The following is a 15,559-nucleotide window of genomic DNA, read 5'->3' as shown; positions in this document are numbered from 1 at the left end:
GTAATTGTGGCCTATGTATGGTCATATACCAGAACAGTGTTTCCGTGGGCCAGCTATGGCTGTGTGCCTTCATATGGGTGCACATATTCAAGGAGTCACGTGACAAACACCCAAGTATGTGTCCATGTTCATGCATGCACAAATGCACACGTTCGCATGCAGATGACCACTCACTCTGGTCTCTGTATCTCTCTCTCTCTGTTGCATGTTGATGAGTCAGACTGTCCCAGAGAGAGGTCCCACCCTGTTTTTATTTTGTCACCTCAACACACTTCTTCAACTTAGGTCCCTTCACACCCAGCAACAATAATATTGCATGAGGTGTCCCATGGTGGATGGCTTTATCAGACCTCCGCTTCCTGGTTTTGGAGGGCTTGCTTTAAGCATACTTTTTTCCTTTATTTATTTATTTTTTTTTTATAACTTTTGGGATTTGGATATTGGCTATGCTGCATGGCTTGCTTTATTGCTATTCTCTTGGTTTAAAAGAGGCTCCAGTTTGCAATATCTGTAACTTATCATTCCAAGACAAATAAAATGCTATGGTAGAGTGACAACTTTTATTTGTAGCAAAAACAACAATCATAAAAGTTTCAGAGTAATGTAATGTGCCCGTGTAGATATCAAGATGGCAAACTGGAGTCATACTAGAGTTTTAATCTTACTTTTCTTTATCATATTTTTATGCCAGTAAGTGCATCCAAGTTTTAAGTTTTTATAATTATTTGGTTTTGCATCATTTCCTTTTAAATTGCCTTGTTTTATTTTGCCAAGTGGTATTTTTACATTATATATTGTTGGATGTCAATATTGTGGTCACTTGCATTAGTCCAGAGTTATGTCCACTTGTCAGCCAGGTGCCCTGGTCTTAACTTTTGATTTTTCTTTCTGTTTTTCAGATACGTGTTGTAAATGCTTTCCAAATGGACTTAGATTCTCACATGGACAGCTACGATAAACGTAGCCGGCCTTCCGTCATTAGCTTGCAGTCCCTGCAGGCGGCCAGGGGAGGGGTCAGTAGAAAACCCATCTTGGCCAGCTCCCCAGAAGCCGACGAAACGACTTCCTCACCCTGGTTTGGCCGAAGTGAAAGCATACCGTATGCTGATGAATGAAAAAAAATTCAGACTCCCCTTCCACCTCCCACTTAAACCCTTAAAAATTAAGCTGCCACAGGCCTTCAGATATGACACCTTTAAAGTCAGTATGTCCTTGCTGCGCAAAACTGGCTAAATTTAAACAAGCCATTATTTGAAATAAACGTGACAATGGAAGAGGGATAGGAAAGTTGAGGATAAATGGTTTGGTACTGACATTTTTGACCATAATGGTCTCAGATGCAATTTTAAACAACCCCTTGATCGAATGTCTACTGCCTCCCCCTTTTCCTCGTCTTGCACTTTCATAAAGTAAAAGGAAGTATACAAACCGCGATTTCTGGGTGTCCCAGAAAGTGACCGCCAAGACAGCAGTGCTTCTGCTAAATGGCTCCTAGAACACCCTTTCACTATTATTTCTATGCGTCCACCTTTTCTGCCTTTCAGTAGCCTGGTTCTTCTTGTCTTTAGAGACAAATTAGGCTTTGTGCAAGTAGTTCTTGAGAACCATCATGTCCTTCCGCAAAACTAATATTTGTGCATGTGTTTTCCAAGTCTTTCAGTCTTTGTTGTGAGAGCTTCTCTGCCAACTCTTAATACATATGTGTATATGTATATATGGTTCTTGGCAATACCGATTCACCACACCCCAGGCTCAAGCTTGAAGAGGGAGTGGAGACTTAATTGGCTACAAAGAGATACTATAAATTGTTTATCCTACAGTTTGTAGGTTTGTACAAAGAACTGAGGGTTTTTTTTTTTGGTTTTTTTTTTTTTGACGTTACTTTTCAAGTAAATGGCACATGATTTGCTTGTACTAATCACCAAGGCAGATTTTTAACCAGTGAGTGAATTGACAACGGGCATAAAGGAAGAAAAGTAAAGATATCTGCTTTTTTTTTAAATTCTTGCTTGAGGGAGAAATATGCCATGTTGTCAGACTTTTTACGCAAAGCACAATGGACATCTTGCATGCAATGACTTATAAAAGCTTCGTGTTTAGATAAAATATGACTCAGCTAGTAATAATTCCATATTTTACTTTTAAAGATCAGTCTCATAGCTACTATGGAAATACACACCCCTTGTGTTGATCAAACAAGAACAAGAGAATTATTTTGCATCTATGTATGTGATTATGGAACTAAGCAATCTAAGCATGAGGAAATAGTGTGGTGTACTAACATACAGAGATAACAAGGAAAGGTTCTAGCTCTGTATTGTGCTAACTCATAAACATCGTTGTAACATAACTAGGTGCATGGCAGGCAGTGGAGGGACTATGAAAATCAGTGGTATGCTATACTCCATTTTTAAAAAAGAAAGAAATTGGATGTTGGTCTTTCTTTTTTCAGGATCATTTGTTTAAGGTTTTACTGTGTACAAAAATTATGACAATTTGGATATTTTTGTAGAAATGACGGAGAGTGCGGAACAGTAGGAAATAAGAGCTTAGCTAAGAATAAAGTCAAAAGGGAGGCAGCGACTGAAAAAAAATATAATGAAGTCAAGCATTTCTCCATTTGCCAAGCATCAACTAACACGCCTTCGTCTCTCCTAGCTTAGCTGTCTTTCTGTAAAGATTGGTTCTTGTGCTTTGATGACACTATTATTGCTGCTAAAGTACCTTGCACACATGCAGATAGCCATCAGAAGCTATTGCCTAAGCACATGTGTCAATCTGTTCTCTCCCTTGATGGTTTAAAAAATACATGTTCTGCATGTGACCTTGATCCCTCTGAAGCATGCCTCAGAAAAATCTTCACCTTTAACATGCCATTCCACTGAATGTCAGTGTTTCTGTAGTTTGATGTGATGACTGTTTCCACGTTAACTTGCTGTTATATATCATCGTACTGCCGTATTTCCCTAAACTATTTTTTTCCAATTTCCCTCTGATGTTTAGATGTTGTTTTGGTAATATTCCTGCTGCTATTTTAGTTTCTCGTGAAATCACTGAGCTGACTGACTGTGTCTAGCTAGGATTAGATATATGTCCTATTTTTATTTTTTGCATTTTTCTTAACTAAACTTCTGTGTACTGACCCTTTCTGGCTGTCATAATCATCTGGCACTTTTAAATAACTGTCACAAAGCACATACTCTTGTTGACACAGGTGATGCTATGCATTTAGACTTTGTTCTAGGCCATAGACAGTTGTTCTTGACATGTTAATATTTGTAAGGTGACTTCAAGGATGTGTGCGTGGGTGGATGTGTGTATGTGGGTGTGCATTAAGAGAATTGAGCGAGTGTGAAAATCAAGCAATTGGAAGTAAAGATTTAATTTTATTGTTGGCATAATATTAATAATAATAATAAAGAGCATAGAACATGCAAGGCTTGGAATGCCTGAGTCCATGTCATGCCCCATTCTCAAAACATGACCCTTCCTCACCCCCATTTCCCTTTCCCCCCAAACCTTCCCTTGGTATGGCAAATCAACCATATATGGCCACTTACCTGGCTTGCCATGTAGTGGGCTGCAGCTTGGCTGGGCGGTTGGCCGGAAACCGACATCATCATGATGGAGTCCAACCTGGCACGACAGCGTGAAGCATAGAATGGCGACTGAGATCAAGGTTGCGGGACTTGTCATGAAGGGCATGGTGTGAAGGTCACCATCACTGCTGCTCCCCAAGCCCCAGGCAACAAGCTACCAGCAGGACAAGAAGTGTGACCACAGAATGCTGCCAAAAAAAAACAGACTGAAACTTTAATCAGTGCTTGGTTGACAACAAGATTTGTGCTGGCAAGATGTAATAGGAAAAAACTGTTCTATTTCCATATTAACAACACACTTTTATGTTGTTTTACATGTTAATAATGAATAATTATTTGAGGAGACTGGATTATGGGATCTGCTTCTTACCTGATACCTTAGAGCTTGTGCTCCCCTGTGTTTTGGTGCAGTGAACTCAGATAGGACTTAAAGAGCCAATGGTAATGCAAGAAAATAAGAAAAAAGCAGAGAACAGCAATAGAACTGAGCACATCCTGTCATTGTATTGTAAGTAGTTAAATAAGACAATGGTACAGTGTTCTTTGATTTGTTGGTGGCATTTGAGTACCGGGTACATGAGGTCGTTACAAAAGATTAGCATGATGCATGACCATTTTGAATTGAACAGGCACCAACAAAAAAAAAAAGAAAAAAAGAAAAAAAAGGGTTTATTAATAGAAAGAGGGGCAGGAAATAGGGGAGTATAGCAAATTAGCATATCTTGGATTATCTGGCTGAGTTTAATGTTTGGAGGTGGGCGAGAACAGGTGATCACGTTAATTGATCTCTTTAACAGGAGTTACCTACGCTGCAATAGCAACGTGAAGCGTGTTATGATTTACATATTGCATGTTGCCAGCTAGTATTTGCACCTCTCCCCCTCCCTCCCTATCCATTTCTTTTACAGTTTTGCTGTGTGTTGAGTTATACATATTCATTCGAACCCCATTGTCTGCCCAGTGTTAGATGTTGTGCACTGTATACGTCAGGCCACTGGCAGCATGGGTCTGAAAAATGCATAACAGGACTTTGATATATATATTTTTTTCTTTTTAAGAAATTTCATGTCTTTGCACTGTCATTAGATAAAGGACTGAATTCCTTGACCCCTTGCCCCTTGCCCCTTTCCTCCCACACACATTATAAGAAACTTCATGTGTACACCATTAGATTCAGATGCTAACCCCCCTCTCCCAAGAATTTCTCCTACCACCTCCTTCCAATACTGTAGTAGTTAGGAGTGTTGTATCTTCTGCTAGATTAATTTAGAATGCATGTCATGTTTAAACAAGTAATTGATTTGATAAAGTTGTGTTTGTCCTTTTTTCACAATCTGAATGTGGGTGTACCCACTCTGCCTGCCACAAGTTAATGTGGATTGGAGAGTTTTACCTCAGCTGGGTTTTGAACCTCAGCACTATATACCCATCATCATTTGACACAGCCAGTGCACCAGTTTATCCCTGGATCATTCACATCTTGTAATGGGATAAAGACAGCTTGTGTATGTGATGTTGGTCATTTCCTTTGTCTTTCCTTCATTCCCTGGTTCAAATCTTCCCCTCCCTTGTTGATAAGATGTACTCTTTTTAATTTCTTCTGCGAATGATGATACAGGTTGTTAATTTATACCCTAGGGAGTCCCTGACCCTTTCTGGTTCAACTGATGCAGAGTGTGTGTGTTGTAGTAGAATCATTGTTATAATAAAATACCTTTCTTTTGTACATAGTGCTTTGTTGTGGTGGTGGTGGTGGTGGTGATGTGTAAGTGGATGCTTACCTTTAGCACAGTTCCATACCCTTGCAGGCGTATGGCACATACACAAGGTGATTAGCCAGAATCTAGTGATTCAATAGCGAGGTAATCAGCAACATGAATGGATCTGCATAGGAGAGATTACACTAAGGTTGAGGGTTGATGTGCAATCAACTTTTGATTCAAGCATTGCAAGGCCAGGGTCAAGGTTAATAAAATTTGTCTCCCCCATTTTTTAGCACTCCAGTCCAACACCTTTAATGTTAATGTCTGCCACTTGTGTGCACACACCTACACACGTACTTATGAATGTGTTTGTCTGAATCCGACTTCAACTGTTTTGCTGCTTGCCGTCCATATTTTTCTTTTTAAATCCTTCTGTAAGTTTTGTTACAAAACATGCAGCTTGCCCTTTAAGACAAGCCATCCTAGAAGATTTAACATGCACTTGCACTATCAGCTGTAACTTTTAGTATCTGTCACACAGCAGTACATAAATACTTGTATGTGCACACACACAGTCAATGCGGCATGTTTTAAGGAAACTTGGTATTTGTCATACAGCAAAACATAACACCTGTACGCATGGGCACAAGAGTCTGGGGCATGTTTTATTTAAGGACAATGTGTGGTTCATCTCGCATCTCAACCTGTACCATTTCTACAATTTTATTAATTCACAAGGGTAATTCCAGATAGTCCTCTTACTAACAATATACAATTATTAGGTGGGAATTGTTATGGTGCGGTATACCAACCAAAGCCAGACTCTCCGCGCATTTCAAACACAAAACACAAGATGGACAAAATTCCTGTGGCTCTGTAAAGTTAATGGAAATACCAGGTCATTCTTCTTCCAGAAGACATTCATAGACCAAGATGTTGGTGAGACAGATTAACAGTCAATGGACTGGACCAGGATCATTAGTCAAACAGGTAGATCAATTGTCAGGAGAATATCCAGGTGATCACAGCAGAAAGTGTAGAGCAATGTTGAAACGCTATTTGGCATTGATGTAAATACTATCCCAGGGACAACTTGTAAAATGAAACTGTGCCGGTGTTAGCCAGAGATGATTAACAGTGAGGAGGGAGTTTATATTAGCAGAGGAATAAATAAAGAGCCACAGGCAAGTACACAGTGTAGCTCAGTACAATAGGCACTACAAGCACAACAAATCCAAGCAGAAAACAAAAATGTGGAGATCACTGGCCCCATCAAGCCTGTTTGGCTAGGGACACCACTCTCAATTGTAGATAACTAAGGAAGAACAATGCACGAGTGGCAGGCATTTAAAAAACTTGCAGCTTCCTAAAAAGCACCCTAAAGAATGCCTAATGGAACTCCTTTTCAGGTTGTCAGAAAATATTTGGTCTTGAGGTGGTTTGTAGCACAAATTTTCCTACTTTTTTAACTACTGGGAGGATGAACAAAGTTTTCAAAATAATAATGTAATCCCAAAGAGACAAAGCTGATAAAAGGGTCAGAAGGAAGGTGCCACCTTGTTTTTCAATACTGCGCAGGAAAAAAAGTAACAAATAGAAGTTGCCAACAGCACCACATATTCCTTCTGTACAGATTGAGCGAAACAACAGGCTGTTGGCACCTCCACACATTGTATGCAAGTCCCACACATGATGGAGAACAACTTATTTTTTCTGAGCTGCAATTAACTACATCAGCATCTATCCTGTAAATCACATTAATCAGTAAACAACATGAATCATTAGACAGAGTATTTTTAACCCTAGTTTAAAGGGATAAGCTATAACTGGAATGCTCTTTCCAAATGGCACTTTAACAGGTACAAAATAAACCCAACATGAATGTTCCACATGCATGTGTGTATTTGTCTTGGTTATCAGTGCAGCTGCTGTCTGGTGAGCACATCAAATGAACTTCCTCACCTTCACAACTGTGCATGAGTTGCACCCAACAAATAGTTCCATACATGTCCTTCCAATCTCGAATGCTAAATTAGTTCTTTCTGTCGGCAGACAACTGAAGAAGCACCTCAGTAAAGGCCAATAACAGGAAAACTAAAAGTTATTTTCCACATGATGCTGTGCTGCCGATTGGAATTGTCTGTTAATGAATTTGTCAGCAGGAAGTTTTCAGCAAAGACATTTTCCAGAATTTTAATCATAAAGACTCGTGACAGATTCACAGAGTAATGCTAGGAAATGATCAAAATCATAAAAATAGGCTGCATACTGGTAAATATTTTATGTTAATTCAAAATAGGCTTTTTAACCCACCCATGAATAAAATATAAATCTGCATTTTTTCATAACATTTTGAACATTGAAAAACTCCCCCCATCCACTCCTTCAGTGGGGAAAAAACTCCAGGACTGTAGACACTGATATTGCCAATCTTAACCAAGAATTGATGAATTTGGATTGTTGATGTGCTGCCGAGGACACAACATCAAGTAACATCAAGATTTATAAATATTTTTTGTGACAATAGTGACAAATCAGTTATCTCATCTACTGAAAACATTTGCTTTCAATATTAAAGTGTCATGTCCAATAAACAGACTTAAAAAAATAGCTTTTGAGAGTCCATTATCAAGAGGTTACAAGTGATATAAAGTCTGCATTCCTTGCTCATCGTGACAAAATTGAAAGCTTCTGAAGCCTCTGGACATGTTATAGAAAATGAAAGATGACCCAAGTTTTGACAGTTCAAAGGATCTTCTTTTTACACCTTATTTTCTAGATATATAATCAGCTTATTTTCATGCAATCAAATTCAAATACTGTTCACATAAATATGCTTTTACTTGCACATTCATACACAACTGCACTGCAATGACCTGGGGTAGGTTATCATTCCCAAAGGTCAGGAAAAAGCTGGGGGTGGGTGAAATTGGTGTTTTACACTAAGGCAGCCAGCCCTGTAAATAGCAAACAGATGCAACATGCAGAGAAAGAACAGCCTACCCTAGACAAGAGCTGAACCCAGGATGGCCAACCCTCACTGTATTGGTGACAGGTGGTAACCATTAGGCCACCTAACAGCCTGAGGAAAATACTGGTACATGGTCTTGCTTGGAAGTCTCTGGTGCAGTCATATTCTAGTTCAGCAATGGTAAGGTTTGAGTAAGTCTCTACACGCGAATGCACATCCATGCCATCTTCCTGTGCTGTCCGATTACTGAACTAAACATTCACCGAAAAATATGATCATTATTTTGGCAACACATAAAGGCACCTCCTCATCTTCGCCATTTTCATGATCAAAGGACTGACATACAAGGAATTTTTTTATAATTTTTTTCTTTACTACCTTCTATATGCTGTTCTTGTACTCCTTTTAATTTGCTTGCTGCATAAAATTAAATTTGAGTGGAGCAGACAACTTGATCACCAGCTTGCATTCATTCTGTAAACATTTAGGGTTTGAAACAAGAACACATTTGATAAAATATGTCAAAATACATACCTGGAAACAATATACAAGCTACACTTGTTAACTAACTGTTGCAGATAGATGTTTGATTAACACAATTCTTCTGAGAGCATCACGCTAACAGTCTCTGTAAGTTTATCACAGAAGCTTGCATTCTTGCAGGCCTTAAGTTCTGACTATAAAAGTAGACAAAGCAACATTTAAAATTTTTTCGGCTGTTCCCCACCCAGGTTCCTACGCCACTGTTATAAAATGAACTAATAAATAATAAATAACTAATTTAATCATGAACGTGTATTTAATTATTATTATTTATGGGATAGTTCGTGAATTTAATAATCTTAAATTTTAATAAATTGGACAAAATTCTAAATACAACAAAATGTGGTTATCGCATCTTTAAAGAAGAAACCATGTCCACCCTACTTCACTCTCCACACACTCAGCGATCAGGCAGTGTCATGTCTACCTGGGAAGGGAAGTGCTGGCCGGTGAGGGTTAATAATATTATCTCGCTATCCCTTTCGAGAATCTTCCAAACTATTTGATTACTCGTGTAACGTGCGGTTCGACCTGCCCGCGCCATGCTGACTCATTCCGCCATTTGCATAACATGTCACCCGCCTGTGACAAAGCTTAATTACCTTCCTGGAGACGCACAGTGTCAGTCATATATCAGACCATAAACTTGTTGTGACAGTTCAACATCTAAACTGTCTGATCAGTTGCAGAAAATGGAATCAATCGTAAGTAGAAATTGCTGATGCCGAGATCTAAAATGTAAGTGATACAAAATGGCGCAGGTGTGTCAGGGAAATAAAATAGTCCAGAAGAAGAAACAAAAATTGGCAGGAACAGAGAAAATGGTATAACAGATACATGGATCAATATTAAACACAAAACTTGACGCAGATCAACAAAGACGAAAGGTAAGAGAGAACAGTCACTCTTTATAGCCAGTTAGGTGAAGGAACATCAGTCATTTACTTGGTTCAGGCTCTATATGTACATTTATTCGACAAGCTCTGTATGACAACAAATGCATAAATGAACTGTTATTTGTGGATAATATCAATTTCTCCCTACACTCAAGGGGCAAAAATAAACAAATTTAATGAGAGGGTGAGAGAGCAAGAGAGATTAACAGAGGTAGGGAGAGATTTTCCCAGTAAAAATGGCGTCCAACAAGATCCTAAACATCAGCATCAAAAATTCTCATTTTCATCAACAGAATAATAACACAAAAAAAAACCCAAAGAAAATAAGAGAACAAAATATATAAACTTAATTTTCTAGTTTATAAGAAGAAAAAATAATTTTGATTGCCAGATTAAATTGTAGTGCCAGAAAAGTTCTGATTGTGCAAGTAAAAACACAAAATTCATTAGAAATGTATTAACAGTGCTCGTTAAGCATGATCCCACTCAGTGTGATTTCATGACATCCCCAGAACGACGCTGCAGCGTCTGCTTGATCTTGCTACTGTATGTACTGTATTTAATAATAAAAATTTTAAGTTACCACAGCATCACACATTTAGAGCTGAATAGATTAATTAATAACAGAAAAATTCAGTGTAAGTCAAGTAAAGTCAATATCTTACTAAACAATAGTGAAACCAATGAAAGGGGGACATGAAATAAATGAAATGAACTCAAGGATTGAAGATTTACAAAAGAGTAGTAAGTGATGATATGGAAACAAGCTCCTCTTCTTTACTGGAGAAACATTTGAGAAAATTCAGCCAAGCTTTGCATAGTTTTAATATTACTATAATGTAAAAACTTCGCAAAGTTTAACCAAACCTTCTGGCAGATTTGTCCGGGCGCTTACTAGACGGTTCAATACCCGTGTGGTACAGCACGCACTCAGATCTGTAAAATACCTGCTGCCCTTTAATTAAAAGTGTTTGAGAAACAAAAGTAGTAGGGTAGAGGAGATGAACGTTCATCAAAATTAATAGCGTACACATTTGTTCTCATGAAAAATACATTTTAAAAATGAACCATGGCAAGAAGAGAACAGAAGAGCAGTGACTTATTATTCCTTTTCACCCCCAGTGGAGCATAGGGCCGCAAATAGAAGAGCAGTGAGCCAGTGACAATATACAAAAATAATCATATGTAAATCTCTTTACCAACTTTTCTAGCAGCAGCAGCAGAACTGACTTCAGTTTACCAATTCAAAGAATGGGGTTTGAAAGCTAATCTGACTGCCAAAGAAGGTTTCAGACAGCCTATAATTCAACAACTTGCGGAAGGATTTCTTGCAGGGCAATCTCAAGACGTCCCCAGAACGAGGCTGCAGCGTCTGGATGGTCCTGCCACTGAATGTATGTGTTAGTCTTCAGTACCGCCATCATCACGCTTGTCAGATCACGTGACAAAATCTCTTCCAAGTACACGATGATTAGGTCGTCGCCCTTCTCCAGAACATGGCGGAGACAGAACGCCAGCTCGAACTGACACCAGTGACTGCGAGCAAAGTTAGTGGAGAACACCATCAGAATCTTCTTGCTGTCGTTGACGCTGTCCACGATGTTGTCGACGATGTTCTTGCCTGGAATAAAGTCACGCTGATGCACACACAGCCGCAATCCCAGTCGCTGCTCCACTTCCGGCATCAGTCTCATCTGCACCCACCGCAAGTCTTCCTCGGCGTACGACACAAAGACGTCATAGTTGTACACGTGGTCCTGCAGACGTCTCCTTCTCTCGCCAGACCTATCTCGAAATGTCTCGTACAGAACGAGACGAATGTGCCAGCGGTAGCGATACAGCGAGGATAACATCATCATAGTAAAGGTAAGTAAACCCACGCTTGCTACGATGAACTTAAAAGAATCAGTATTCATCAGACAAACCTGTTCAGGCAAGTAAAATGACATAATGGAAACATTTTGTCTATCAGCGCACATGTATTTGTCTCGTGATTTAGCAAACAACGAGGGTTGTGCTACCATCCAGTCACGGAACCACCTTAGTTCACAGGAGCAGGAGAACAGATTGCCACTAAGATCGAGAGATTTTAGTCTTCTAATAGTTCCGTCACCGAAAGTCAACGGCGATATTATACTCAAACGGTTGTCGCGCAGAATTAACTCCTCCAGACTGTTTTTGTCAAACACGCCATCCGGAAGTGTGTGTAATTCGTTTCCATACAGGTGTAGTCTCTGTAAATTTGTGAATTTAGTAAACGTGTTGAGCGTCACTTGCTCGACAAAAGAATTACCCATGAACAAGCCAACCAGCTTCGTCAAGTGTCCAAACAGCTGCAGGAATCGTTTGTCGTCCACATCGCTAAAGTCATTATCATCCAGTGCAAGATTTCTGATTCTTGGACAACCAATAAAACTGTCAGCATGAATACTTTCGTCTCTGAATTTTATACCATTGTACATCAAAGATATTCTTTCTAGTGAAGTATTATTGAAAACATTTCTCTGTATTTCCTGGAAATGCTGGTTCATGGATTTCAAATAGATTTCCACTAAACTGGGAAACCTTTGGCTATTGAACATATCCGTATACAAAATGGTAAAGCGATTTCCACTTAGCTGCAGCATTTTCAGTTTCGGTAAGCAGATACTTGGTGTGAAAACATGTAGAAGGTTGTCTCTGAGAAACAGATTCGTTAACCTTGGAAAGTAGGATGTTCCATTAGGGGCGCATGTGATTGGAAATATGTCTATTTTATTATTAGCAATAACTAGGTATTCAAGTCTAGGCATGAAATCGGAGTAGATGCCCGAAATGCGGTTTGTCGCAAGGCCGATATTTCGCAGACTTGCCAAAGGTTTCATGTCTGTGAAGTTCAAGAATCCCAGACGATTTTCGTGCCAGTACATTGTCTGAAGTTGTGGTAAGGGGAATCTGTAGAAGAGATCGGGGGGTAGAGGTCCCAGCGTTCCGTGTCTAATGTCAAGCCGCTCTAATGTCTTGACAGACAACACAGGTTGTAGAGCAGGGTAGTCAAGGTGGTCATTGTAGTCGAGGAATAATTTCCATAATCTCTTTAGAACACGAAACGCATCCGAGTGAATGTATCGCAGTCCGTTATCTCCGAGGTCGAGACATTCAATGTAAGTGACGTTGAGAAAGAAGTCTGCCCTGTCAATGGCTGTGAGGTTGTTATAGGAAAAATTTAAGAATCGAATGTAGTTCGGGAGTTTAGGGACAAATGTTAGGCTCCCGTAATTCTGTGAACAGTCGGCCTTGTCACCGGTGCATTTGCATTTGTTCTCTATGTCACAGGCTTCATTAGTCACGTTTGGAGTAGAGAAGTTTGTACCCTGGTCTTGCAAAATGTGACCCAAGTCGGCGACATGATCTTTTTTCACAGCACTAGCTTTCGTCACTAACAGCAATAGCAGCGCACCCCACACCACGACATCCATGGTGTTGTCCGCCTCTGACAAGTGAGTGGTACAGTGACTATTAGCTCTTCTGTTGGAGGGAAAGGAAGAAGGGAAAATACGCCATGATTCTATTCTCATTGGCTCAGATGCAAACAATACCTCAAAAATGGCGAAAACATAGGGTCCAAAAAGTTGTAATTGTAGAACAAATACGGAAACTTTTTATTCTATTTTTTAACAATTTTTTTTTTCTCAACCAGATCTAAACAATGAAGTCGCTGTATAGTTCGTAACAATAAGCTTTTGTCTTCCTTCTCATCAAAACACAGGTTGTAATGCAAAGGTAAATATTAAAAAACCGAAACAAGCGCGTTTCTTAAGACGGATTCAGGTTCGTATTAAGGAGGAAGTAACTCACAAGTTCAAAGGTTTCTGGGACTCGATCTGCTGTATGAATAGTTTGCTATGAAAAAAAAAAAAAAAAAAAGTTTTTCAAGTTAAAAGGGGATGGCAAACGCTGGCTTAATGTATATAAAACCAGGGTAGATAGAGACCACAGATGTAGGAACGCCCGATTGTCACCAGTTCAGCGAGAGGTCCTGGTTCAGATCTCATCTCATCACACGCAGGGTTGGGTGTCGGGGGGTTTCTTCGGGTACTCCGGCTTCCTCCTACCTGCCGCTCCTCTCATAGCTCCCCTCATATAAAACTGCCGAACGTTTTCATACTCTAGTTTTTTTCGTAGTAAATCTTAAAATAAAAAAAGGGCATTTTCATATTAAATTTGAAGTGAGATATCAGTAGATCAAGAAATGCATTAATCCATTGCATCATTGCTGTTATATAAATGGTATATCACTGGATTGTTCGATTGCAGGAATTGTTAAGGTTGAAACAAACGATTCACCCCTGTAGGAATTTTTAGTTTTTAATTTGTGCATATGTGTCATTTTCGTTTGACGACACTCAGTCGTCCTGACATTATAGTTCGCTCTTTCGTTCGGAATAAAGACAAATATATCTGCCACTTGCGGTGCCTGTCTAATTCTAAATTATAATTTTTAATATACGATAAAGTAAAATAACCAATATCTCAACTCATTTACATTCAACTCTTTATAAGTACACGACACTTCTAACTCTGCATACTGCATAGCGGTACTCACCCGTTTTTGGATTAACCTCGCCTAGACGAGGTATGAGATCTTTTTCTGTTATTGCTTATGGAATTCTATTAGAACTCACGAAGGTTTCAAAGTTGTTAACACGAACATATGAGAGAAAGATGTGTGAATTGGAGAACACTGTTTAGAAATTGTAGTATGGCTATGGTACGTGTAACCTCGAGTTACAGGTTTTAATCGTATGGGCCATTTTAACTGGAGCCCTTATATGGATAAGGAAGAATAGCCTCATAAGACCATTTTTTGATCGAGTTCAGCACCCAGAAGCACTTGGTCTATGAGCCCCGTGACGTCACTGCTGTATACCACTTCTGTGACCCCGGAAACCGCCTGACCGACACGGCCAGTGTGTACGCGCGTGTATTTGTTATTGGATTCTAGTTGTTCATTGTGGAGAGCGACAAGGAACTGTGAGTAACGCACTCAACGATTGCTAGTGCGGTCATGACAAATAACAGAACTGTAACTTTGTTGATGAACAAAAGAGAGTGGGAGGAGCGTAAAATCTTCATAGGATTGTATGATTGGACTGTCATGATCATGGACGTGTATTGATGGACTGATGTCTGTATGCCGAGACTCGCTCTTGGCCTCTTGCGAAGTGATCCGTTGTTAGTATCGGCGAGCCGTAAAAAAAAAAAGAAAAAAGAATGCGACTAAACCGGAAGCTATGTCGTCTAATGCCTCGAATTAGCAGTTAACTGGAAAAAAAAATCGTCTGCCAGCAGTCCAGGGATATTAGTTCGTGGTCTTGATTGATTGGGGATTCCCCGGATGTAAACATCGCATCTATCGTTAGACGTTTGTCGCCTTTAAAGCACTGTGTTTAGGCGAGTTGTTATTAATGCGTAGTTGTGTTTTAGTCTGTAAAGTACTGAGCCACTCGACAACGAAATGAACATGATGTGGGCTGCCTCAGGCACTCGTCATGTTATGTGTCGAAAGAACGCACATTTGTCAGGCTGAGTTAAGCCACCCGTGCCGTGACAGTTACCGACATTTTCTGGCTTTCATAATCATCTGGCACGTTTAAATAACTGTCACAAAACACATGCTCTTGTTGACACAGGTGATGGCATGCATCTAGACTTTGTTCTAGGCCATAGACAGCTCTTGACAAAGTATGTTTGCACATGTAAGAGAGTTGGTTGATAGTGAAAACTGAGCAATTGCAAGATTTAATTTGATCATTAAAAAATGAGCATAGAATATGCAAGGCTTGGAATTTTTTTCTTTTCAATACT

At 39.5% G+C, this 15,559-nt stretch overlaps 2 protein-coding genes across 13 annotated transcripts in view; one reads left to right on the top strand and one right to left on the bottom strand.

Annotated features, from left to right (window-relative positions):
* Positions 1 to 5,325, top strand: part of LOC112572782 (plasma membrane calcium-transporting ATPase 2-like) — an 87,451-nt gene extending 82,126 nt beyond the window's left edge. For 10 of the 12 annotated variants that reach the window (XM_025252654.1, XM_025252659.1, XM_025252661.1 and 7 more), the window contains one exon: positions 900 to 1,115. In XM_025252654.1, coding sequence (XP_025108439.1) covers positions 900 to 1,115 — 216 coding nt within the window. Of the gene's footprint in view, positions 1 to 899 lie in introns of all 12 variants that reach the window. The other 2 variants (XM_025252655.1, XM_025252667.1) reach the window with 2 other exon arrangements.
* Positions 5,326 to 9,226: 3,901 nt separating this feature from the next.
* Positions 9,227 to 13,895, bottom strand: LOC112572791 (toll-like receptor 13). Its single transcript, XM_025252680.1, has one exon. It carries the CDS (start codon positions 13,168 to 13,170, stop codon positions 11,011 to 11,013), a length of 2,160 nt encoding a protein of 719 aa, XP_025108465.1. The 5' UTR covers positions 13,171 to 13,895; the 3' UTR covers positions 9,227 to 11,010.
* Between the last annotated feature and the right edge of the window lie 1,664 nt (positions 13,896 to 15,559).

This window comes from Pomacea canaliculata, linkage group LG9 (genome assembly GCF_003073045.1).
Source record: "Pomacea canaliculata isolate SZHN2017 linkage group LG9, ASM307304v1, whole genome shotgun sequence".
NCBI lineage: Eukaryota > Metazoa > Mollusca > Gastropoda > Architaenioglossa > Ampullariidae > Pomacea > Pomacea canaliculata.
This window is presented reverse-complemented; position numbering and strand designations above follow the sequence as displayed.

What these genes read in the sequence shown, in the direction of transcription:
- LOC112572791 (XM_025252680.1), bottom strand. Translation starts at nt 13,170, where the DNA reads ATGGATGTCGTGGTGTGGGGTGCGCTGCTATTGCTGTTAGTGACGAAA.